Source organism: Pantherophis guttatus, chromosome 2, assembly GCF_059756535.1.
Source record: "Pantherophis guttatus breed Tessera chromosome 2, ASM5975653v1, whole genome shotgun sequence".
Lineage (NCBI taxonomy): Eukaryota > Metazoa > Chordata > Lepidosauria > Squamata > Colubridae > Pantherophis > Pantherophis guttatus.
Genome location: NC_142064.1, coordinates 116,417,587 through 116,444,241, shown reverse-complemented (window position 1 = coordinate 116,444,241; position 26,655 = coordinate 116,417,587). Strand labels below are relative to the sequence as shown.

The window sequence follows — 26,655 nt, the reverse complement described above, 5'->3', positions numbered from 1 at the left end:
ACAGAAATGTTAGCTAATGCATTAGCATAAATAAGGAATAAGCCTATTCTTCATTTTATGTAAATAATTTTTGTGAATATATTTAACTGTATAAAACTTATTTTTAAAGTTTGAACATGTTTTATCACCTCTATGCCCTATCCTTCTGGCATTCCTAATCTGAGGCAGGATACTAGCCAAGGAGGAAGTCCAGGTGTCCCTCATTAAAATTTAGTCTTTCAATGAACTCACTATTTTGTCTGCAATACAGAGATAGTACTGTTTGTAAAGTGTTGTATATTTGTAAAGCATACCTCTGTAAAATAATTTACAATGTTGTTACACTGTCATTTGACTAAATGTACTTCTGATTCAAGTCTATATATTTTATGATCTCTAGAAAAACTTTTGTTTTTTTCTGCTTGCTCATAAGAACTGCTTCAGTGAATCAATCCAAAGACTCATCTGAGAAAACAATTCAAATAGTAGGCAGAAATATCTCTCTGCAAATAGGTTTTTTTAAAGGCTACTTAATCTATAGTCATTGACAAGATACCCATCACAAATTTAACCTTGATTACTTTTTGAAATGTAAACATTAACACTAAAAGTAAAATATAAGAAGTTATTCAAATTCATAGTCATCATCTTGGAAGTCTATGTGGTTTTTAAAAGTAAACACTGACTATCTAAAATACAAGTGGTAAGACTTGTTCTATGTTTACTCGTTGTGTATATTGTATTGTCATATCTCTGTTTTTCTGTTTTTCTGTTTAATTAAAATAAAATAAAATTTTAAAAAAGAAAGAAGGTACCCTAGGGGGTACCAACTATCTTATTCTGTGTAAAAAAAAAAAAAAGTAAACACTGACTGAGTGGCAATATCATCTAATTGTAAATTATATTTCTGCGTAATTAAAAAAATAAACTTAAAACTGTCAAACATTTAGACATTTAAAGAACGGCTGGTTTCTTCGCCATCCCATGCTTTGTGGCACGGCAATATTTTCGTTACAGATAAACACACCGCCTTCAGCGATTTCACGGTTCTGAACTCCCTCAACAGCCCCATTTTACGAGTTAGAAGGAACATGCCCTCCATACCATACACAGACCCAGGCTCCGTATCAGCACATGACAGCTGGCAGAAACTTGACAGACCTTCTCCCTCATCCTCCCCCGTCTGTTCCTCAGGCATTTGGTTCAAACCCCCATTTTCTAAAGTCATTTCAGTCGTAGCCTCTCTCGTCATTCCGGACTTCTCGCACCCTCGGCGCGCCATTTCCTCCAGAGCCATCCGTCAGCTCCTCTATTCTCCCGGCCCCACCACTAGGTCCGCGCAGCCTCCGCGTGCCAAGTCCCCCGGCCCAACCGCTACCTACCTCAGAGGCAGGAGGAGGAGGAGGTGGAGAAGCCCGCCGCCACTTCCAATACACCAAAGAGAAGCAGCTCCAGCCCCTTCCCTCCCTCCCTCCCTCGCTCCCTGTCTGTCTGCCTGCCTGCCTGCCTGCCTGCGTGCCTGGCTTGCGAAACCAAGACAAACCTTATTATTGGCTTCATGAGACAACTTCCCTCATTGGTTCGCCTTCTGCCCCACTCCCTCCTTCCCCCTATCAAGCTGCGCCGTCAAGTTAAACTCGGCCCACCTTGGAGGCTCGTGATTGGAAGCTTTAAAGACGATTGGCTTCCCAAGTGCGCGAAGGAGTCTGGATTTAGCCCCGCGTGCTTCTGTCGCTACCCGCCCCTGCTAGCTGGAAGGTCGCAACGCCTGAGCGCGTCCGCTGCTGAGTTTCTGCGTGGCTGAAAGGAATTGCAGTCTGAAGGCCCGGCCGAGCTACATTCGAGAACCACGCGAGTGATCCAAAAGAAGCCTCAGGTTAGTTTCAGTGTTTGTGGCATACCAGCTCCGAAATGGCCAGACTAGCGTGCATTCACGTACCTCCAATCCCTTCCTTGCTGCAATCTGGCTTTTGCAGTAAGCAAGGGGGTTGCAGGCACGTCAATGCACGCTAGTCTGGCGTCTCAAAAAACCCGAGTCCCGCCCTTTCTGGATTTTCGAACCTTCCTGGATGGGAAGGATCCGCATTCTGCATCAAGTAAACTTTAAAGAAAGTTAAATAGTCTGGCAGCGAAAATGCTTCCCGTACATGAGAGTGGGGATTTCCTCCCCTCCCTCCCCCCTTCCTGGATTTTGCTGCCACACTGTTTAATTTTCTTTAAAGTTCACTTGATGTAGAATGGGAAGGATCCACATACTGATACTGATGTGGTTTATACATATTGTTTGAATCATGATATTTTTTTCTACTTGAGCAATGCCAGCTCATTTTTGTAATATTTTTGTCTTGTCCCAGTTGGCTTAACTTTTACATACTTTTCTTTTGATTCTAATGATTGCCTACTCTTTATTCTCTTAATTACCTCTGGTGATTGTAGTAATGTTATAAAACTTTGCATTCTTTATTACATGTCCTTGCTTGTGTGGGAAGAAATATCCATTGGTTCAGTTCCAAGGAAGGCACTGGAGACAAAATGGATTGGAAAAATTTAATGTTGAAACAGAAACATATGGAGTTGGGGGTGGGGGGATTATACCTTCTCTTGGGCTTTGCACTTGAGCTTCCTGAAGTTTCTGAGGGTAATGCAATGAAGGGGCTTGTGTTGGGCAATTCCTACTGTGTTCAGACCTTGAGGCTGGGAGTAATGGATTACCAAATCTGCATTTCTAAAGGCTGGCCTCAGTTTAGTATCTACTTGGGGGCAGGCAACTGAGGTTCTGAGTTTCTGTCTTTATAAACACTTTAGCTTCTCCTTTAGGGAAATATAATATTCTGACTTTTTAAAGAATCTCTCAAAATACTTCATTCTTCTAGGAGGGGTGGGTGCTAACTTTCTACATGGCTTAATGGCTTTGCCCTGTATTGGATCATGAGTGAGGGCTAATCCTACCATTCTGCCTTTGTTTCAAAATATCCTGTCTTGAATGGATGACCAAATCTGCCTTTCTAAAAGGTGGCCGCCTCAGTTTCTGAATAGGCTGGCCCAATCTTTCTTAATGGGCACAAAATATCTGCTGTGGCTATTAAGAAAGTGGGGTTTGCTTTCTGCATGTTTCTCCATTTCTTCCTTTGGGAAATATAATATTCTGCCCTTTCCTTCCTTAATTTTCTTTAATATTCCTTAAAGTATTTCATTCTTCTAGGAGGGGGGTGGCTTTCCACACTTGGTTATTGATGCACACACTTTTCAATAGGTTTTTGTACAGTATCTCATAATCTTCGATAAAGGGTATTAATGTCCATAAATAAATATATTAAAATAAAACATTTTATTTATTTTATTTTTTTTGCAGAAGCAACCCTTAAAAGGATGAAAAGGCAACAGAGTTTGACAGATGTTTTCAATAAGAAACCAAAATTTGTATCAGAATTGGCCTTGGATGCTACAAAACAGTCACAACCACAACCACTCCAATTTGAAGAAAGCAGCAAGATGGATGAAAACTATTTACGTACTACTTGTAGAGTATTTAAGAGAGTTTACAACCTGGCAAAAAGATGTAGACCATTTTCAGACATAGAAGGTGTGATAGAATTGCTAATTGCAAATGGAGTAGATATGGGAATAGGATTGCATTCATATAGAACTGCAGTGAAAATAGCTGATTTCATTGGAAAAGAAATTAAAACTGAAATGTTTACTAGCATTATTGAACATAATCTGAAAATATGTTTGCTTATTGATGAAGACTCAACAATAGCTCGTAAACCAGTTGTGATAGTTTTTCTAAAAGTTGAGGATTCTAAGGAGCCACCAACAATTTTTGTCAAGCTTGTTGAATTGGAAAAACAAGATTCAGAGACAATATATACTTCAGTTATGGAAAGCTTAAATAATGTTGGGTTTACTAAGAACTACCTAGAAAAAAATTTAATAGGATTTTGCTCCGATGGTGCCAGCGCTCTGCTCGGGAGAAAATCTGGAGTGAGCACTAGGATAGCAGAAGAGTTTCCAAACATCATCATTTGGCACTGTTTAAACCATCACCTCCATCTTGTTTTAGATGATTCGATAAAGGAAATAAAGGAAGTAAATCATTTAAAAATATTTATTGATAAGATAAATACTCTCTTTAAACTATCCTGTAAGTTCCAACTTGAACTTAGCAAAATATCTGAAGAACTTGAACTTGAAATTATAAATATTGGTGCAGTTTTGGGACGAAGATGGGCTGCCTGTAGTTTAAGGTCAGCCCTAGCTGTGTGGCACGCTTATCCAGCGCTACATCATTATTTTTATTCAAATGAAAACTTTGGTATGGCTGCCCGTCTTGAAAATATATATTTTATAACTGATTTGGCATTGATGATTGATATTTTAAATGAAATTTCTCTTCTTTCAAATGCACTGCAAGCAAGAAATATAGACATAATAAAGGCTGACAAACTCGTGCTAAGATCTATTAAAGCATTTCAAATGCTTGGAAAGGCAAAGGGTCCATATGAAAAAAAAGTTGATGTAATAATTAGTTCAGAAACCTTCAAAAGTATAAAATTTGTAGAAAATAATCGATTTGTCGGGCTTCCTCGGGAAAGACTTTTAGATACCATCGTAACAAATTTGCAGAAAAAATTAATGGATTGTGGACATTTAAAAGCAAGTTGTAGCCAATTTCAAGATAGGAATAAATTACAATTTCTCAATTTTTTGGAGCCAGATTACTGGAATATTGAAGAAGTACTAGTTCCATGGAAAGCTGCTGAAGAACAATTACTCGTATTTAATGACATTTTTCATTACCAAATTGATATTAATGATTATCGAGATTTTGTGGGAAACGTTTTACGAAATTCCCAGAACTATGCAATTCCTGAAAGTGTTCGAAGAGCTAAAATATTGTCAGAACAATTGCTTTAAGTTCAGCACATGTGGAAAAGGTTTTTTCAAAGATGAACATAATATATTCAGTGGAAACACGTTACCTAACTCTCTCTAATATATCAAACACTCTAACCATTAGTGTAATTGGCCTACCTCTAGAGAACTGGGATCCTGTTCCTACAGTGAAAAAATGGCTAAGGATAAATCAGACAGATGATGATGCTCTGACAAAAGTGAAGGAAATTGCAAGTGAGGGCGACAATCAAGAAACGATATACAAATATCTTACATAACAGTTTCATTGTTTTTTGCCAGGTATTTAATGATTTTTCATTCATATTTTAAAACTCATAACTTAATCTAGTTTCATGGACCTCTTTTATTGTTTAAGTGTTAAATGCATGAGATAATAAACTACCTTTGGGTATATCTTTTTTTATATTTAAAACGGTCTTTAAGGCAGAGAACTAATTGTTAAATTATATATACAGTATACCCTCTATAATTATCACTGTTCATGATTGTGTTTTAATGCATTACCTAAAACGTAAATTTACAATCTTTAGAATCAATTTGTCTTGCAAATAGTATCCAGACAGCATCAGCTGATGTTTAGAATATGCTACCCTTACTGAAAATAGCTCAGGAATGGGGAATGGAGTTGAGCCCTCCACTTTTCATTCCAGTGTTGGTTGTCAAATTCTTTGAATGGTCTGGTCAGAGAACCCAATACCAAAATCAATATATAGGAGGAGGATGGGATAGAATTGGCTCACTGGATGAAACCCAAGTAATCAGATATTTTTAGGATGAACTGGAATCTGTCCACCAAATGAAATCTGATGTACCCAATCCTAAGCAGCACACTATTTAGGCTTAAGGTAACCCCATGTCTCAATATCAAAGGAGAAGTGCTGTCCACAGAAATCTTAACAACCTGAAGGCAGTGTAACCATAACCTTGATCCTCTTCTCCGTGCAGTTAATAATAGAAATTTTACCTGTGCAATGGGTTAGGGTTAGGTTTCAGAGTTGCTTATCCGTGAACAATATAGATGCTTGAATAGGAGCACAGATGCAATAAGAAACACCAGCATAAAGATAAGCAGAATTTTGTTCTATTTATACTTTGGCAGTCATTAAGATTGAAACAAGACTAGGAACATTGTTATGAGATGGGCAACCAGTAAACAAACAAACATTGCCTTGCATAAGTCCTTAAACAAAGCTGCCTTCAGATTAGGTCAAATTGAAAATCTTGCCAACTATTAGTAACAGTTTATGTGGCAATTTAGTATTCACAACCCTTCCTATGCATTTGTTTAATAATCCTTGCAAACAGTCCTTCAAAGAAAAAAAACATTGCAGATGAAAGAGATCTGAGGGCAATGTTTAACAGTTGGCTTAAAACCACTCCTGAAAATGAAAGCTAGGGTAAGAAGAAACTTGATATATTTTTATTCATGTAGTAGCTACTTACTATCTGAGCTCAGATTTATTTATTTATCAACTCCATTATATTTATAGGTAATTCAATACTTATTCAATACAATACAATACTCCTTTCTTCTCCTATTTTCCACACAGGACAAGGTGCCAGACACAAGTCCTCTCCAGAGCAGGCCTGCCAGACCACTGTATTCCTAAACAGCTGTATGGTGAGCTGTCTCAAGGAAAGCCTCTTTGAAGTCCCTGGATATCAACACCACGTCCGGGGAAACCCTGGCACAAGATCATTAGACATGATGCACGTTGATCCACCAAGGCTGCCAGACATTTGAAGACAGAACAACCATAGCACAAGAGAAGCCAGAGCTGCAAATGCTGCTACAATGGTGCCGACACATGTCTGTCTGACATTTGGCAGAACATTCCGTATAGGCCTTACCAGCCACCTGCAGAAAACACCGTGGTCAGGATTTGTAGACATTGTATTTACTTAGTTACCAGTTTAGTTAGTTACTTAGTACTACTACTTATCTAAAGTTTTTAGATTAAGTTTAGTGATGTACATTCTTATTTCTGCCTTCTCTGTTATTCTGTCTGTCTTTTGGAATAAATTTAGATTATTACAAAGAGCTTTTGTGATTGTGACATAAGAGATGCTGCTTTTGCATCATACAATTCATGTGGGTGTAAAGAGAACATGCAAAGTCAATAGAGGGCATTTGTGTGGGAAACTATAAAAACACTGGGAACAGATTCAAGAGCACAAGATCTTAGTTGAGATGACTCCAAGCCAAAAATGCCTGAAAACAAAGCAAACAAACTTGGAAAAGGATTATGGCTCCACATAGGCACTCAAAAAGATGGGGTCGCATAGTTAGATAGTGAGAAACTTCCAGAGGCAGACATTAATCCTTGATATAAATTATAAAAATTTCAAAGGAGGCACTGGTTTTAACATACATAGCCTCAAACTATTCCATTCCGTAAGCAGCATAATGCAGACCATAGAAAAGTAGTATGAAATAGTAGGCTGAAAAAATTAAAGGCATGAGATAGGAGAAAGGAAACAAAGCCAAAGCTAAAACTACGTTAACACTACCCATTGTGTCTGCGAACCATCCATGCTTATACAATCTTTCATAGGTTGCCTTTTAAATCACCTTGTTTCACAAGAGAGTACCATCCAATCAACTTTCCCAGTTTTAATATTCACTCTTCCTATTTTTGTTTTTTGTAATTTATCCTCATCTATTCCCAGTGCCATTCTTTTTCATAATTTATATCTTTATTTAAATTTCATAGTTTTAAGAGTCACTGAATTAAATCCAAACATTTAGCAGCTGTTTCTCATAGACATTCTAGTAATTTCAGTCTGCTTAATAATCTTTGTAATATACAAAATCAGTTTCTGTGCTTTAAGTAGAATAACTCTGCTCTTGCAATGTCTATAAGTGGTTGCCCTTGAAAACCACTTAGAAGCTTCCACTGATTCAGAAAGTGGCATGGGCAGTAGTGGGCATGACTCCTGCTCTGTAAGGTGCACTGACTACCAGTTTGTTTGTAGGTGTGATTCAGTGCTAGTTATAAACCACAAGCCCTCCATGGCATAGGGCCTAGCTGTCTGAGTGATCAGTTATCTCTTGGGGTGTCTGCTGAGCCAGTATGGGCCCACAGGACTGGACTGCTGGATACCTTCCGTTAAATCCTATGTTTTGGAATTGGTGAAATGTGCCTCTTCAGTTGTAACACCTGCCCTGTGGAATAAATTTCTCCCTGAAATCCCATCTGATTGCATTCTGGAAGGCTTAAAAACCTGGTGGTTCTCCCAGACCTTGAATTGTAACGTTTGTAGGCAAATTGTGTTTGCCTATGTTTTAAGTTGCTCATTGGATTTAGCATCTTCCTTTTATTTTTCTTCATTATTAATATAAGTAATAGTAGCAAAAATCCTGATTGCCTGACTACGTTTACCCCTCCATCTTCTGATATAATGAATATGAATTTGAGTGATGTCCTAAAAATACATTTTCTTTTCATTTCAGCCATAATATAGTTCTGCAGAGGGTTTTTTCCCTTTCCTCCAAGGCCTGTCCCAGTCAAGCCCTACTCTGGGATACTTCAGTGCTCTGCCCATTTCCTCCCCTCCCCCCAATTTTAATATCTACATGAAGCCATTGGGGGAGGTCATCTGTCAGTTTGGGATCAGGTATTATCAATATGCCAGATGATGTCCAGCTCATGGACACTCACACTTTAGTCAGCTCCTAATTTGACTATTGCAACATATTTTATATGGTGATGTCCTCTGAAGCTTCAATTGATCTGGGTAACTATGCGCCCATCATGTTATGCCCATGTAACACTCCAGCTCCATTAACTGCACTGGCTACTGATTCAAAGTGCTGGTGATTACCTTTAAAACTGCTTGAGCAGGGAGTTGAACTAGAACAGGGATGTCAAACTTAGATTTGGCCTGTGGGAGTGCTTAAATCTGCCCCGCAAGGTTGGTCTTGAAATATCAAAGGACCGCCCACAGTGCATTGGCCAGGGCGAACAGGTGGGGGAGGGCCAGCTGAGGAGAAAATCTGGAGATAAATGGGCAGAGCTGGAAGCCTGGAGGAGAAGCAGGCATGGCTAAGGATATGTGCCTGGTGGCAGACAGAAGCCTCTGTGCTTCTGGCTGGATCAGGAGCTGGGGGCTTTGGGGAAGGTGCTGCAGCCAAATTGTCTGAGGCGTTTGTTAGGAGAAGGAAGGGGAGTTGGTGAAAGGCTGCAAGAAGCTCAAGGGAAGGGACAGAAAAGGAGAGATAGAGACAGAAAGAGAGAGAAGGGAGAAAAGGGGAGAGAAAGAAATGAGACAAAGATGGAAGAGAGAGAAAAAGGAAGAAAAGAAAAAAGAGGGAAGTGAAGTGAAAGTGAATGAGATATGGATGAAGGGAGAGAGAAAATGGAGAGGAAGGATGGACCACAAACCCTGGCGCTAGATGTCGCTTCAGACAATGCTTTGAAACAGCACAGGAATCCAGGGCTCAAAGAGACCTCAAAAGCCTTCTAGTCGAACCCCCCCCCCCAGCAGATCCTTACAGAATAATTGAATAGTAGGGTTAGAAGGGGCCTTCTAGTTTATCTAGTTTGGCTGAACTTGCGAGAAAGTTTTTTCTACATGTCTCCCTGGACAGAAAGGCGAGGAAGACGATGGTGCTGGAAAGGTAAGATGCTTGTCTCATAGCCCAACGCATCCCACCCCAATGGCAACAACAGCCTGGCTGCTTCCCTTCCCCACTGTCTCTTTATTGAGGGGGGTGGCAGGTGGGGCGGGGGAGAAGCGAGACGCTTCTCGCCTGCCCCACCTGCCACTCCCAAATTGCACCCTAAAGGGGTGGGGTGGGAGGCTAAGTGAGGGGCAGGAGCCCTGTCATGCCCAGCAGGGGGAGTGTGGCGCGTAGTTGGTGGGGGGGCTTATTTTGCGGGGGTGGCTTATATTATCACATATCCTGAAAAGCCTGATTGGCCTTATTTTCAGGACATGTCTTATTTTCGGGGAAACACGGTAGATATATATATATTCTCTAACTATCTATATTAGATATATAATATATATCTAGTTTGAATAACAATAGTTTACTAGTTAACAAATTCAATCAAGGAAGATCCAGTTTCAAGTCTTCAGTGATCAAAGACCTGACTGCTTGACATTGACTGGTTGACAATCACTGAGCACACTACACAGCAGTCTTATTATTACAATTCACTGTGGGGTGCCAGAGGGAGAGCCGGGCAGGCGAACAAATGGACAAAGTGCTGAGTGGTCAGAGGCTTCCTAATTTAACATCCCCTACTGCTGCTGCGCCAAGCACTGGGCTATTCGGAATTCAGCTGTTTTGATGGTTGGGGAGGCAACAGCCAGAGGTGTCCCATTTTCAAACCCACCGCAGGCCATATGTCGGTGGTGGTAGGTGGGCCATTCAGTAGTGGTGGGAGTGGCAGGGAGGCAGCAGTGGCTGTGTAGGTCCCATTTTCACACCTTCCGCTGCACCAAGCTTCCAGAGCTGTCGCCTGCCTGCCCAGCTCTCCTTCCGGTCACCTGTGGCGAGTTGTCCCCAGAGCAACTTGGCCACGTGGCATTATCCAGTGGCGACTTGGTGGTGGTGAGTTGGCAGAGGCGACATTGTGGTGATGAGCTGGTGGTGGCGAGCTGGCTATGCTGAGTTGTCCCATTCCATTAGTAAAATGCTAACAAAAATTTTTCATCTTTAGGTTTCAAGAAGACATATTTTGCAAAGCTGTCATGTAAATCTCAGATGCTAATGATTATATCTTGGATGTTACACACCACTCCCATTCACAGTCTTTTCAAACAACTTGAATTGGAACTAAACCAAATGAATAATTTGAATCCATGACAGATAAAATACAATAGCCACTCACACCATATCAATCTCAGCTATTTCAACCTTTTTATTTGCTCAATAGCTTTCACTGGTTGTCAAACAAAAAGATAGATATTAATAGCACACTTGTAACTAGGACACTGACTTATGTCATCAAAGCAAGACAGAAGGTGGAACTGCTATGCCAAGCCACTCTGAGCCTGCATTATGGTATGTGGACTCCCCTGAAATCTTGGCTTCCGATAAGATAACAAAGCTGTACAAGTTGGGAACTGTGTTCACAGGGTGAGCAAGCGATCCAGTCAAGAAGCAGCTCATACAATTTTGTAAATTGTCTAAATGTGTAGAGTACATCATCATTGAACAGACTGATGTGAAAGAATAGGCAGAAGATAATGGGGCGATCTGCTTTACAGACATATGGCCAAGGCTTTAGGGATTTCCTTTTTCTTCCTCAGAATTCTCCTTCTTAACTTCCTCATAGACACCTTCCAACTTGTCACCCTTTTCCACTCCTTCTGCTGATTGAGCATTTGGTACCCATAGGCCAGAATCAATACACCGCTGCATGTGGTATTTTGCTTCCTGTAAAAGATACAAAATATATACTGCTGAAGGGCTATATACTACAAATTAGATATCTTCACAACTCGAATTAACTCATAGGGGGCTCCTTTTGCTTCCAAAAAATACTGTAGAATCTAACATTTAGAAAAATGCTTGGTCTCGACACAGAGCTATGGAAAATTCAAAATCAATAAATTGTGTACTGATGAACAAAAACCTGGAGCCAGTGTCAATATCCCATCTACCCAAGTAGAAGAATACCTGAATTGAGGTTGCCGTCTGCCAAAGAAAGCTTAACCAGAATAAAAACTACTGCTTACATTACTGGGATCCATTAAATATAGCATTTATTTGCAGAGATACATATCATAAATTGAGAAGAGAGAAGATAATCAAGGCTTTTCAAATTTACAAGGCACCAGGAAAGTTATATAATGATGATTACATTGTCTTTACATTACATTATCTTCAAGCAACAGGAGAGTGCACATAGATATGCAAATATATAAGAAGAGAAACTAATATTTCTTGGAAGTTATCTGGAAATAATATTTTGCAGCATGGAGGAAATCTGAAACCTAATTCTTAAAGAAGTTCCAGGGATACTCACAGTAGGATCCATTTTGCTGATAGAATCCTGAAGCATCTGCACATCTTTCACATCAAAACATTTCTGAAGTTCCTGGCCAAAAAAAAGAGAGAAAGAAATAGTAGCAAGTAAAGGAAAGAATCTACATAAACACACAATACATTCTTAATATCTTCATCGTTCTATTAAAAATGCAAGATAATAAAGCAGTTTTCTCTGAAGCATGAGAAAATGTAATTATAAGGATAGAATATTTTCCAGTTTGGTATTTTTGCATTCAATGTTTTGTAGAAGAAAAGTCCCTTCAAAAATACAAGAGAGAAAGAGGAAGAGCTCAGTTAGTTAAAAATATCTCCAGATACGAAAGCTAGAAAAGACTTCTAATCAAGAACTTGGGACTTGCTGTGGTACACATTGAATTACTTCTGTAACTGGGAAGAACAAAAAATCAGCATAATCTGCTGCAATGCAATAACATTATCAGGGAAAATTATATTCAAAAGAGCAGAACATCAGCATCACCTCGTCCTTTGATCCCAAAATCAAATTTAGGTTCAGCATGAACCTACACCTTACATGGAAAAGGAGAGACATAAAATGTTTACATAATTATGTAAATGTTCCAAACAGAAAACATCACTAGAATAATTATTATTCAATGGCTCTTTTAGAACTGGCTTGCCAAAAAAAGTAAATAAATTATGATCTTCTTGTGTTAATATAGAATTCACTTTGAATTACTATAAATTTATAATCATAAATATTATAAATTCTAATCTGTTCAAACAATGTACAAATATATCATTTCTATTCTTGTATATTCACTTTCAGAATCCATTCTTTGATTTACATGTAGCTACTATTACGTCTATATCAGAGGTCAAAACTCGATTTCATTGAGGGCTCCATCAGGGTTGTGTTTGACCTCGGGGGGGGGGGTGGCCAGGGGGTGTATGGTCAGCTCGACGTCACTCGTGTCAGGCAGGGGAGCCTGTGGTGGCCTGAGTGCCCAGTGAAACGGGTTCCCGAACTCTGTTTTCGGCTGTGACGGCCTCCTACAACCCTCTTGACATCCAAAATGGACCTCAGGAGTGCCTTGCAACTCCATTTTCGGCTGCAACAGCCTCCTGCAATCCTCTGCCAGTAAAAACAGAGCTCGGAAGGGCTGCTTGAAGCCCTCCTGAGCTCCGTTTTTGCTGGCAGAGGCACTGTAGACCAGTTCTTCGTTGTTTCCAGGGCGGCCCCGCAGGCCAGATCTAAGCACCCATGGGCTGGCCTTGAGTTTAAAACCCCTGGTCTATAGTCATATTGTTTCCAGTAGACAATTTCTGGCCTTAATTTTAGCATGCACCCCTGCAAATTGAGCCAAATAGAAAATTATTTCACAGCATTCTGACAGCATTCTGTCATTTTCTCCTTGTTTCTACTCCTTTAAAATAAGCCAGCTCTGTTCCCTCTGCCAAGTAGGTGGGAGAAAAAAAGAAACCGCGTATGCTGCATGACTCCCAAACAGTTGTTACTACTAATCCTTTCCACGTTGTTTATCCCAAAGGTGTTTTTTCAAAAGGCAACTGGACATTTCACTTCTCATCCAAGAAGCTTCTTCAGTTCTGGATGACTGAGAATTTCCATAGACATTCCCCTTTGTTTCCTTCATGTCAACAGCCACAGAAAAGTACTTTGCACCTATGTTGTCTTCATCCAACTGACACACAAGGTAAGTGGGGTGGGTATACTCAAAGGTGGTAGACAGCATAGAAACAAGAAGAAAGCCATAGATAAACAAAATCTTAGCGGTACACTATAAAATAGCCACAAGGGTTAGAATATTAAGAACAGATCAGAAGAAAACTCTGGCAGGGAGCAGAGATCCAGATATTATTGACCACCTTTCACTGGCAAACCACCCATTCTTTTTTATTTGTCACCCAAGGGTCTGTATTTGTCTTGGATGAGCAGACAAAATAAAACTTTGACATTTTGCATTTCAAAAGCTTTTTAAACCTCTGGATCTTCCCTTAGGCATTGGGGCCAAGGTCTTAGGTAATTGGTGGCAGATATTGGTTGCCCAAATATCTCTTTTGTTCTTGCTAAGGTTTTGTTGGGGAAAATGTTGTTTTTATGGTTGTATGCTGCATAGAGTTGCAGTTTTATGAGTTGGGAAGCCATATAAATCTTTAAACATAGAAAAGGTGTTTTAAATTAAGAGTCTGCAATACTAGCCAACCTGAAATTTTCTGTGAGAGTCTTCTTACAGGTAAGTGGCAACACTTATGACATTCTTCAACAAGGAGTTATGACTGATTCTAAAGTCTGTTAAATTCAGTTAACAATTCAAATCACATATGTTCCTATTTTTCCCTATCTAAATATTTTGTGGATAAATTAGCCTTTGGACATTACAGGCAATATGTAGGATTGGATTATTTTTATGGATTTTGTCTGAATATTTTAAATGATGTGGAATTGTTTGCAACATGTGGCATGTACTGCTTTTGAAGGAAAAACATTTCCAATCATAAGTCAAGATGATACACTAATTTCCTCTCTTGATGAGACAATAGTATCTAAAAAATACTTTTCTTTTATGCTTTTGCTAATACTCTAAATTCGTCACTAGAAATCCTGTTTCAGGTGCCCTCTCATGGTGGAGTGCAATAAAGGCTACCTGAGAATGGGCCTATTCAGTGGAAAGTTCCTCCCATTGAGCTGGGAGGGCCTTTTTATTAGTTTCATGTATCAGACAAACATATTTTCATTCTCCCAAGATATTTATCTTCATGTTATTGCTTTATATCTATTTCTGTACTATTTTTGCTTTTATTGTAAGTTGTGCACTTCTAATCGCTATTTTAGTTTCATTTTAAAATGATGAAGAGTGCTCCAAAAAAAAGCACCCAATTTTAACAATGACATAGAACTAACTTTGCCCCAGATATATGTGTGAATGAAAACCACTGTTTTGCAACTGCAACACAAATTAGATTTTTATTTCACATCACAGCAGCTAAAGAAGGCTGAAAGCAAAAGATAAAGCAATTTGTTCTAAATGTTTTGTATTTGTTAGTTACTCAAATATGCAGATATGAACACATGGTGAAACAAAAGGATCATGTAATTCTGAAAGATGCACTAGCTTCCTTGCATTACTCACCTGTGGGAGAGATTCATATACATCTACTGGATCAAGGCCCCCTGGCCCCAGCCGTTTCTGCCGCTCTTCTTCTTCATATTCTTTCATAGCTCTTTCAATGCGTGCCTTAGCCCGCTCCTGCACTCGGACTTTGAAGGATTCTAGTTCATCATTAAAACCTTCCATATACTGCTGGTCAGCTGTCTGAACGGAGATTAGAAAAAGAATAGAAGACTGCACATATCAAACAATAAGACTTTTAGACTTCCATAATCAAAAGACTTCCTGTGAGCAAGGTTTTGCTATGAAACAAAGGATGCTTGGTTTTTCTTTATTCCCTTTGCATTTACGACAGTATGCTTTCTCTCACCTGTGTAAAACTCACCTTGATTTTAGCAAAAAATTGTCTGAAACAAGCTCTAGGGTCAACCTTCAGGCTCTTAGACAGTTCTAGAATGAACTGCATTACTATGGTCTGATGGGCTACCTGTTGCATCAGGGCATGTTTCTGAGAAAAATAACAAAGATGTTTTTCAGCTTTAATGATTCAGAACAAATGTACATTTATATATTTTTCCCAAATAAGTTGTTCTAGGCAGCTTATAAGATATACAAGTATAACAAAAATAGTTGTGGGTGGCATTCTATGATTTTTAGAAGGATGTCCAAGCATCATAGAATTGACTTGAGAAAAAGGAAAGATCTTTGGTTCTCATCTTATTTTATTTATAAGATTAGTATTTAAAAGCATCTATATTCTTAAAATCAGATTTGTATTAGCCTAGCATATAATCATATTTACATTATATGTTATGACTAAAATTGTTAGGAATATGACCACAGAAAAACATTTCAAAGCAATCATGCTGTTGGTGAACACATTTTAACTCTATTCTGTTTTTAAATAAGAGTTAATTCTCCCTGAAATGTTCATGGTTTTGAATTTTTAGTGTTTTCTCTTCTTATTCATTGCTCTAAGAACTCAGATAAAATTCATTCTTACAATGCAACGGCATTATCAGCACCTAAAATCTGCTCCAAAAGATCCAACCTTCTAAAGTAAATTTTTGACTTTATGTGTAGGAATGGAAAGGGAATTGTGTCATCCACACTGGAAGATAGCACTGGATTTCATTCCATTTAGAGTAAAACACTGTTAAGTAACTACAACAAAATAGTTTCAAATCTCTCTCCTTTTAGACTCCAGGCAAAGGACATCAGCCAATCCAAAATTTTTGATTATCAAACTCATGGCATATTGTCTTCTTGGTTATATTTCCTTATAATTTTTAGCACCAGACTATTTTCATATGTCAGTATGTAACTTCAACAAATCAATGAGAATATCTGTGAAGCAAACATTTTATTCTGGGCATGTAATCTGGCTGCCAGGTAGCAACAAATGACTCAGCAAGGCTCAACTACCATACTACTAGACACAAATTGAAATTTGAAATAATTCTACTGCCAAGGGAAGTTTATCTTTTGAAGCAGAATCAGATGTTTAATGTACAGTGCACTAGCCATTTATTAGGTAACTATAAACAATAGTCATAGATTCAAAAAAAAAGGAATGCTAGCAATTATTGTTATCCAAATAATATTAAGTGTGCTATTTGGACACAAGTTAAAGAACAGATTAGGGCAAGGTTGTTAAAAGCTTGCCTTGCAGTAACCAAGATTTTCAGTGTTTCTTCCTAATTTATTTTGAAACAGTAAATCATAAAAGCTACTGATTCATATAACAAAGTAATTTCATAGAATTTTGTAGCCACTACATAAAAATTATTTGGTGCCCCGAGAGAATCCTCTGGCATTAGAAGAATGTATTGCCTTTGATACACTTCAGTGATCCAGAGCCGTTTGTCAAGTTTGATAGACAAAGCCTATCATTATCATCCAAAATTCCTGGACAAGTTCCATAGGCTTCATACTCACCTCTTCTACTTCCAGATCAATACACCAGATGACTAAATAATTGGCTGTCTCTTCACAAACAAGATGTGGATTATCAGATAGGTATTTCTGACTATCATCCCAGTGCCGCAACATTCCTTTAGAACAGAAAAATAGCAATGTCAAAGCAAATTCTTTCCACATCCTATAAAGAGAATTATTTTCCCAGCCAGAGCTTATACCAAAATGTGACATGCAATAGTGGAGAATATATGTAGCTTATAAGGTTCTTGGTGTTCTCTGAGCTAGATGGGGAAGAATGCACTTAGGGCTGTTTGTTATAGCAAGCAGAGGTTAAGAAAAAGGGCAAACAGCCCTAAGTACATTCTTATTTACATATCTATTTATCAGCAACTAAATAAGCAGGAATGAATACCATATAAACAGAAACAATAAAAGAAACAATAACACCATTTAAAGAGCAAGCATTTTTTTGTTATTTTATAGTATTATTTTATTTTATTATACTGTAGAAGGGAATATAAGCTGCTCACAGTGTTGCTGAGTGGATTTGACTGGCTCGTATGTCCCAGTAATTAAGTAACAATGATGTTATATTTTCTCATTTTTACACTATGTGCCTGACTGTGGACTGATGGAGGCAAAAGTCTCTGGCATAGGTTTTGGAGCCCTTTCCAGCGTCATGAGCTTCAGTAACTTTTTTCCTAAGAATAAGAGAATTCTCTTTTAATCTTGGCATGATCCATAAGCCTATGTCATGTACAACCAAATCCTACAGTGGTTATTGTGTTATGATTGTATTTTGCTTTTAATGGTAGATATCATCTTCCTGACTGGAATATCTAATTCAGTTTATTCCCTTTAATTGTTCAATGCAATCTGAACATATTAGGTTGACTAATTTGCAAAACTTTTTTCCGCAAAATGTGTATTTCTCCCCAAAAACGTGTAATACTTTTTTTTCCAACCAAGTACAATTGAATACATAAATTCCAAATGCTCTTAAGACAAGATTGTAATCCAGGAAAAAAATGATTACTGCATTTTTCTCCTACAGGTTTCTTTGCTGATATATATAAACATTCCTATAGACCACAACCCAAATATATTTTTGGAAAAGCTAATTTTGGATTTACCGAAGTGCTTGATTTGTTTCTCATATTTTTCTACAAATGTTTTGTGCTTCTTCTCTTTTTGTTCTTCAGATTCCTCATCTTGTTCAGTTTTGACATTGAAGACACTCTACAATAATAAAGGAAGTCATGTTAATGACACAACTGTTTAACTGGGAAGCATATGATCCTGTAGATATTGTTCAACTTCAATATCAATATCCCTTCCCTTGAGCCCTAGTGCTCAAGACTTAAATATCAGCCCTGAAAGTCAACAATATATGATAACCTTCTGGCATTTCTCATTCCTGCACACTAATGTTCTCTCACTGTTGTCAAACCCACACAGCGTCTCAATAATATTAAATTACTTCCAAAACAACCTAAGGCAAATAGTAATGTACTAGCAAAAGAATGAAGAGCTGAAACAGTTCAGACATTTTAGGGGCAATTAAATCAGTTTTCTCAAGGAAATTAAATCAATCCTATAAAGCAGGGGTGTCAAATTCAAGGCCTGGGGGCCGGATGTGGCCCACAGGGTGCTTAGATCAGGCCTGCGGAGCAGTGGTGAAATTCAATTTTTTTTTACTACCGGTTCTGTGGGTGTGGCCTGGTGGGTGTGGCAGGGGAAGGATACTGCAAAATCCCCATTCCCTCCCCACTCCTGGCGGAAGGATATTGCAAAACCTCCATTCCTACCCCACTTAGAGGCCAGCCGGAGGTGGTATTTCTGTTGCCGGTTCTCCAAACTGCTCAAAATTTCCACTACTGGTTCTCCAGAACCTGTTAGAACCTGCTGGATTTCACCCCTGTCGCGGGGCCACCCTGGAAACAGCAAAGGACCGGCCTGCAGTGCCTCTGCCAGTGAAAAAGGAGCTCACAAGGGCCATGCATGCCCACTCGAGCTCCATTTTCACTGGTAGAGGGTTGCAGGAGGCCATCGCAGCCGAAAACAGAGCTTGAGAGCCTGTTTTCACTGGCAGAGCACTCGGGCCACCACGACCATTCCCCAACACGAGTGACATCATGCTGGCCACACCCACCCCGGCCCCCTGAGGTCAAACACAACTCTGATGCGGCCCTCAATGAAATCGAGACACCCCTGCTATAAAGTATTTAGCAAATGGCTAACTTTATATCCTATTGCTACCCTGATCAAACTGTTGCCATGTAATATGAACATTCCTGGCCATAACCCATGTTATTGACTTGTTAGATTTAGAGCCAACTTTCCTTTCGAAAACCTCTTGAGGCTTCTTCAGCTATTCATTCTACAGTTCATTTTTGTTTCCATCAAATTACAACAGACTGTGTTTGTTGAAAACAAATTAATTTGTAAGCAGAAATAATGAACTTCAGCCCACTAATCCCAAAGAATTTCAGCAAATTTTGACTGTTTTCAAAATCCTTCCATTTGATCTATATCTTTTGCTGGATAACTTTTTTAATAAAATGGCTACATTCATTTTCCATAAAATAACACCATTATTGGTTTAATTGTACACTTACTTTTGAAATTACCTATGGATATATCCTAGGTTTTAGGGAATATGGACCCCTGGAAGGCAATCCTTATTTCACTATTATCAAACATAGACAGCAGTATGGCTGTTTGATCGATATAGCTTTGCTTACAAGACAGCCACACCAAGTCCTCTCAGTTCCATTTTAAGGTTCAGAAGCAAGGCAGAAAAAGAATTTAACCAAGAAGACCCACCTTACTGAAGCCATCTTTGCTAAGAGTGTCAACATTCCAGGGCATGTTCTTTTCCTTCTTCCTGAGTTCTTCTACCTTTTTGTCCCAGCTCTTTTCTTCTTTCTTGAGTTGCTGTGCCTCAACCTGTAACTTCTGCAGCTCATTTTTGTTACTCTCTACGTTGGTCAACGCAAGTTCTTTTATTTTCTTCTGACACTCAGATAACTTGCGTTTGCAATCCCGGGATCCTTTGTCTATTTCTTCTTTCTCCTTGTGGAACTGTTCCATCCGTTCAACCCGGGCCTAGAAAACAGGTTGTTTAAATACATCTCGCTAACATCAAAATATTCTTTACTTTGAAATTCATATTGTGAGTACTTCCATTGTACCATGGAAGTACAATGGATGTATCAGTCCATAAATTGTAGCACAATATAAAGACAAATAGAAACACCATGTGACAGACACACTTGCGCGTACGCACACCCACACAGAGGTAATAACCCCCTTAGATTGAGTAACTGTTTACATTAATCTTTAATAACTAAAACCAGATATTTCCTGTAACTAGTGATCAGTTTTTCACAACTCCATATATGAATTTCAGACCAGCTTTCACAGCTTGGTGGCATGGCAAGTGGGGAGTGGAACTGGCCCATGCAAGTAGTGGACTGGCACGTGCACTATCAAAGAACCCATCTTATTTGAAGCTTAAATGAATTGTTTCAATACAATGATCCTAAAAATACTATTAAATTTATAACAAGTTAGCTTAAATAGAAGAAATTTTATATTTTGGAATGGCCTACCCTAAACCCTGAGCTTTATCTATTAAAAATATTGTGATCTGGTTTGAAGTAAGAGTTTGTGCAAAACAGCACCAAAATATCAATGAAATGAAGCAATTCTATAAAGAGGAATGGCCCCCAGTCTACAAACTTATTATGTGTTGTATTGATCAGGCTGAGAAAATATTTGGTTGAGGTAACTGATGCTAAAGGAAATGACACTTAGTAACTAAAGTTTCACATACTTTTTCCAACCAAGACACTGAAGATGGCTCAATATACTCAATTACTTACATCAGGGGTGTCAAACTCAATTTCATTGAGGGCAGCATCAGGATTGTGTTTGATCTTGGGGGGCCAGGGTAGGCATGGCCGGGGTGGATGTGGCCAGCTCGATGTCACTTGTGTTGGGGGGCGTCTGTGGTGGCCCAAGTGTTCTGCCAGCGAAAATAGGCCCTCACAAGCTTCGTTTTTGGCTGCAACGGCCTCCTGCAACCCTCTGCCAGCGAAAATGGAGCATAGGAGGACTGCACGCGACCCTCCCAAGCTCCATTTTCACTGGCAGAGGCACTGTGGGCTGGTCCTTCACTGTTTCCAGGATGGCCCTGCGGGCCGAATCCAGCCCCCAGGTCTTGAGTTTGACACCCTTGACTTACATGATTTTTATTTAACAGATCCTCTCTATTAAAAGGAGTCAGATCAAGCTCGGAGAGTAGTTCAAGATTACAGTTACTTCTAAAGGATCTGTTATCACTGCCTATCTGCAAGATAAGAGGACTATTATTCCTAGGTATAGGAGAAACAATATTACAATTTATTAGTCAAACTAAATTCAACAGTAGGAAGTGGGAATCATTCTGATAAAGGAAAGCAAGTATTTGCTATACGAAAAGCAACATCTTTTTATTGTAATTTTCTATGATTTAACCTTGCAGAATCACTGGCTTTTACAGAGTACATCCTTGCAAGATTTTTAATACAGGTTCTTATCTTCCATGCCTTAATACAATTTAGGCTAAGCCACAGCCTAATACAAGATCAGAATAGATTATATCTCTTCTTAGCTCATGGACTATGAATAGTTTATGGCTTATGCTATTTATGCTAGATATAAGCATTTTAAAGATCATGTTGATCTGAAAACTGTTTATTCTTGCTGTTTAAATTTTTTCAGTCTACCTTTTAGAAAGGTTTTTTTGTTTTGTGTGAAAATACAGTGGTTCTTCGATTAACCAATTAACTCATTGTTAATTGGTTCCAGGAGTTGTAATGAGTACCAAGAACAATAAGTGCCAAACATATTTTTCACATAAAGAATAATGTAAGTGAGTCACAAGGCAACCGACAACAAGTTCTAGCTTGTGCCTTGAACACCAAACAAACAAATACCGGAACAAAATTTTCATATCAAAATGCATTGAGTACCAAATTCGATGAGATTCAAAGCAATTGAGTACCAAGGTACTGCTACATGCCACTTCCTGAACATTGAGCTTCATTTCTAAGTACTATACCCATGATAGCATAACTCAAACAAGCCTGGTGCATATACAGATAGTACTTGACATATAACTGGTCACTTAGCAATCATTCAAAGTTCCAACAAATCTGCCTTGGGGGTACTTACAACTTGGATTTAAAGTTCTTTTTTTTTGTAAACAAGTTTTATTAAAAATTTTCTCTCATCACACATATTTTATGAACAGAGTATTGACCAGGTCACATCTTATACATCTTAATTTTTATAATCTAGTCCAATCTTCCCGCTTTTTCCAAATTCATCCCTTTTATATAATTCTTTATTACAAATTAATCATTTTTCACCATATCTTGTTATTTCATCTCTTTCCCCCTCAAGCACATTTTACATATTTCCAATTTCAGCCATAATATTATTTTTCCATATTTCTTTATCTTATCTTAATCTTTTCTTAATACATAATACATAAACAGTATCACTATCCACCCTTTAATTCCTAATTTCTTACAATAACATCAATTAATTCTTATTTCTTCATTTACAATATATATTTTTCAAAATTGCCATCCTACTTTTTAACATTTCAATTTTGTCTTCATAATTAAACCCCATTGCCATTTCATATTTCATCTGCTGTTCTGTTTTGCTATACACAATATACATCATCATATTCACTTCTTACATTAAAACCCTCTAACTTATTTGACCCACAATTAATAATATTAATACAGTTCCCTTAAATCTACTAATATATATCTTATTTTCCTTCCTCCTTTCCACTGTTCTTCCTGTTTAACCATTTTCTCTTGGTCTCTCCAAAATTCCACTTCTTAATAATTTCCTCCTTTTATCCCATTCTTTTTCTTTTTGTATTTATTACATCTTTTCTTCTGAATCCCTTTTCTCAGTTTTAGGTATATTACTTGAGTAATTCTCCCCAAGCTTTCTCCTAATCTCTTTCCACTCTTCCCTTCTTTTCCCTTTGATTGTGTCTATTTTGGGGGGATATTCCCCCCTATCCACTCTTTTTATATCACTGTTAATCCCAGTGAAATCATCTAACTGCTTTTTGCATTCAATTACTTTTCCTTCAATATTATTTTCTTGCTCCTCATTTATGGTCTCTTTTTCCTGTTCTGTGTGTTCCAGCAAAATTTCTGACTTTTTATTACCCTTTAGTGATTCACACGTTTTTAAACATCTCAATTAATTCCTCACACATCCAAGACTCCATATTGCCAATTTTTAAAAATTGTTAAAAAAATTTATTTATATTTAATTAAAATTTTAAAATCCGTATAATCTCTTTTTAATTCCAAATAGTATCCAATTTGAATATTTATTCAATCCACTCTAAGTTAAAGCTTTATTATCTTCCACAACCTTTGAATGTAGAAACCAAGCAGTTCAGAAAAACAAATGCTCCTTAAAAGTTCTCAATTGTTATTTTCTCTTCTGTCTTCCAACCAAGATTGCAGTTCTCTTTCCACCAGCAGATGTCTCTCTCAAATCCACAATATTCTCAGAGTATCAATATTCTCAAGTATCAAAGCTGTCAAAAATATTTTGAATCCACATAGAGTACTTTTCCTCCGGTTTCTTTTTTATTATTTTTTGTTTTCCTTTCTTGGGCTTTGGTATTTTAACTTCCTCTTTGTTCTTCTCCTTCAAATGTCAAAACTATCAAGAATATTTTAAATCCACATAAAAAGTACTTTCTCTCAGGTTTCTTTTTTTTTATTTCTCAAATCCAATTTTAAATCCAGTTGTGAAATTTTCTTTCTTAGGCTTTGGTATTTTAACCTCCTCTTCTTCTCCCTTCATTAACTTTCCCAAGTGCCAATCAGCTGCGCATTTCCGCTCTGGAACACCTTTTAAAGTTATTAAAATTTTTCTTTTTACCTGTGAGTTGGCCAATCACTCACCCAGTTCAATCACGCACTCTGTTCAGACACCGCTCCTGCACAAAAAAACTAGTCCTGTTGCCCCAGCTTCAGAGCGGTCATTTTCCAATGGCCGCCACCCCCACTACCAGTTCAAAAAGCAGCCTCCGACTGTTCGAGAAACTTGCCTGTTCCTCTTGGTCGTCAGAGGCACCTCTCCTTCTTCACCATCCCTACAGGACGGTTCCAGTCCAAAAGGAACCCCACCCCCCCACCCCGGACAGCGGTTTGTCTGGCTGGATTTTCATGGACCTCATTGGAGCCCACTATTTTTCCAGCTGGTCTCGCCTTGAAGCTTCCAGTTTCTCCTTCGATTTAAAGTTCTGGCCGTCACCTCCCCCCCATGGTCACATGATTACACTTTGGGATCTTGGCAAATGGTTGCATTTATGGCCATTTGCAGTGTCCTGCGGTCATGTGACTTCATTTTACATCTGGCTGTTGCCAAAACTGCGCCCATAGCAAACCATTTGTTCGCTTCACAACTGCAGCAACCACAGCATTCACCTAACAACCACTGCAAAAAAGTCATAATGCCGAATATTGGGCAACCCTAAGTATGATTATTTAGTGCTTTATATACTGGAAACGATAGCAAGCTACTTGATGGAACTAATAACGGTAAGATAATAAAGTAGACGCCCAGGGATTGATGACAATCCTCCTCACAGAAAATCTTAAAATTTTGTTTTATTTGTTAAACGTATCTCGTGGAGGGGGGAAGGGCTACTCTAGGCGGCTTGCAACAAATTGACAGGATTTTTAGGGAACGCGGGAAATTTAAGAGTGTGGGGGAAGTGGTACAGTATTTGGTCCACTCGGTCCTTGAGCCCTTTTGAAACGAAAGTTAAAGGCGACATATGGTTTTGGGCGTGTGTGGAGAGCTTGTGCCAAGGAAAGGCGGGCGCTGAAAGGAAAGTGGAGAAAGCTCCCTCCGTAGGAGATGCTCTAAAAAACAGCTCCCGCACGCCAGGAGCAGCGAAGCAAGGGCGGCGCCTCTGGAAGCAACGGAAGGCCTTCCTCGCCTAACCAGTCAAGGAGCAAATTTCACAGGCGAAGACTGGGGAGCAGCGCTCGGCTTCATCGTGGCGCTCCCCCGCCCCCCACCTCCACGCGTTTGGGCTTACCCCAAAGCTATGGGAGGCCGAGAGGAAGGCCCCGCCATCCTATAGCGCGTCGTCTGGGAGGAGGCAGCGAAATCCCGCCGCGACCCAACCCTTCAGAAGACCCTCCAACCGCCCAAAAGCCCTTCAGGATCTTCTCCAGTGTTTCCCTATTGCCCAACCCCACGCCCGCGGCAAGGGGCTGGAGGGGGGAAGGAGGAGGGGGCTCCGTTCCCTTACTTGGTGCCGCCATCGGAAAAGACTGGGGGTGTCGATATTGGGGTGAGTCTCGTCTTCATCGTCGGACACCTCGATGTGATCCCAGACGCTGTAATCCACCATGGCGCTGCTGCTGCCGCTCCCACGACTTTCTGTGCGCGGTGGGGGTGTCGCCTCTCCTGCTCGGAGATCCGCTTCCTCTCTTACGTCACTACCGGAATCACCGGCCTTCACGAGGGCGGCGGGGGCGTGGCTTCTCCCCCCCCACCCCCGCCTAACGGCGAGAGCGCGCGGACTGTGGCTTGGGGAGGGGGGGGGGCGACCCGCCTCTGCGCTTCCTCCGGATCATCATCGGGAGGGAAAGTGAAACAGCGTCCGAAGCGAAAGGCTTCACTTTCAAGGAAACCGAATGGAGTCGGGAGTTTGTGCCGTTGCTTTCCCCCTCTTTGGGACGATTCCTAGGTGACAATCGCTATCCCCTCGCAGAAAAATAATAATAATTCCTTTGAGAGTTAGGCTATCCCGCCCCTGATTGGTCGTCGAAGCAGAACGGTGGATTTCCAGTTTTCTAAAGGAAAAGTAGGTGGAAGTTCAGGAACCATTTGCGCTTCAGTAGGAGATGCAAACGATACAGTGTACTAAAAAACACTGAAGGGACACAGGGCAGAAAACATCCTTAGTGGAGTCCTGTCAGCAGTTCCAAGAAGGCTCCACATCCATTTGCACTATTCTGGTGACCCTGAGGACACAGACAAGCCTCCAAGTGGCCTCAACGACTCTAAAAGAATGCAAATGGCCAGCTGTCTGCAAGGAGTATAAATCCTATTCCCCACCATCCAGCCAGAGCTGAAGAAGGGTGAGAAGTGAAACATCTTCAAAGACAAACAAGGAAGTCCAGTTGCCTCTTGAAAAAAGCACCTTTGGGATAGTTGAAAGTTCTGAGAGTTTCAGAAGGAAGCAAGTAGTTAAGAGTTACATTTATTGCACATGTTTAGTTTTGCTTACAAATAAGAATGGTGGATGGCTGGGCATGTACATTGCATTAAGCTGCAGTTTGCTAACCATGGTTTATTGAAAACATCATGGTTGGGTTTTGTACAATGGATTAAGCCAAATGCCTTGATTTCAAATCACACGTTGCTTACAAACCAAAGAAATGAGAACTGTATTTTTAAAAAGTCATTTTTATTGCTAGACACGAATAAAAACAATCTTGAAAATCGTAAGAGAAAATTCTCAGGCAGTTTTAATTTAACACAGAGTCTTGCTTGCCCCACATCTGGACTCTCTTAACTAAATCCCTTCCTTCGTATACAAACTGTATCCATTCAGTTCCCACCAAATACTATGCAATTTTTTGTGTGTTTATGACTTAGTGTACTGTGATTCCAAATATAAATTGGAAACCA

At 39.3% G+C, this 26,655-nt stretch overlaps 2 protein-coding genes and 1 pseudogene across 9 annotated transcripts in view; 1 reads left to right on the top strand and 2 right to left on the bottom strand.

Annotated features, from left to right (window-relative positions):
* TYK2 (tyrosine kinase 2) overlaps window positions 1–1,596 on the bottom strand; it is a 50,361-nt gene extending 48,765 nt beyond the window's left edge. For 2 of the 7 annotated variants that reach the window (XM_034434328.2, XM_087886553.1), the window contains exon 1: window positions 1,362–1,596. Coding sequence is in view for 5 of the 7 variants with exons in the window: in XM_034434325.2 (XP_034290216.1) it covers window positions 1,084–1,276 (193 nt within the window). In the remaining 2 variants the exon portion in view is untranslated. The other 5 variants (XM_034434327.3, XM_034434325.2, XM_034434326.2 and 2 more) reach the window with 5 other exon arrangements.
* Window positions 1,597–1,716: 120 nt separating this feature from the next.
* Window positions 1,717–6,583, top strand: LOC117675568 (E3 SUMO-protein ligase KIAA1586 pseudogene; annotated as a pseudogene). Its single transcript, XR_015732355.1, has 3 exons — window positions 1,717–1,855; window positions 3,332–5,175; window positions 6,447–6,583. The product of XR_015732355.1 is annotated as an E3 SUMO-protein ligase KIAA1586 pseudogene (transcript).
* Window positions 6,584–10,742: 4,159 nt separating this feature from the next.
* Window positions 10,743–25,970, bottom strand: CDC37 (cell division cycle 37, HSP90 cochaperone). Its single transcript, XM_034434336.3, has 8 exons — window positions 25,268–25,970; window positions 19,735–20,016; window positions 18,042–18,147; window positions 16,927–17,042; window positions 15,374–15,496; window positions 15,010–15,192; window positions 11,877–11,948; window positions 10,743–11,284 (listed from the first exon to the last, which is right to left on the bottom strand). Exons 1-8 carry the CDS (start codon window positions 25,367–25,369, stop codon window positions 11,132–11,134), a joined length of 1,137 nt encoding a protein of 378 aa, XP_034290227.2. The 5' UTR covers window positions 25,370–25,970; the 3' UTR covers window positions 10,743–11,131.
* Between the last annotated feature and the right edge of the window lie 685 nt (window positions 25,971–26,655).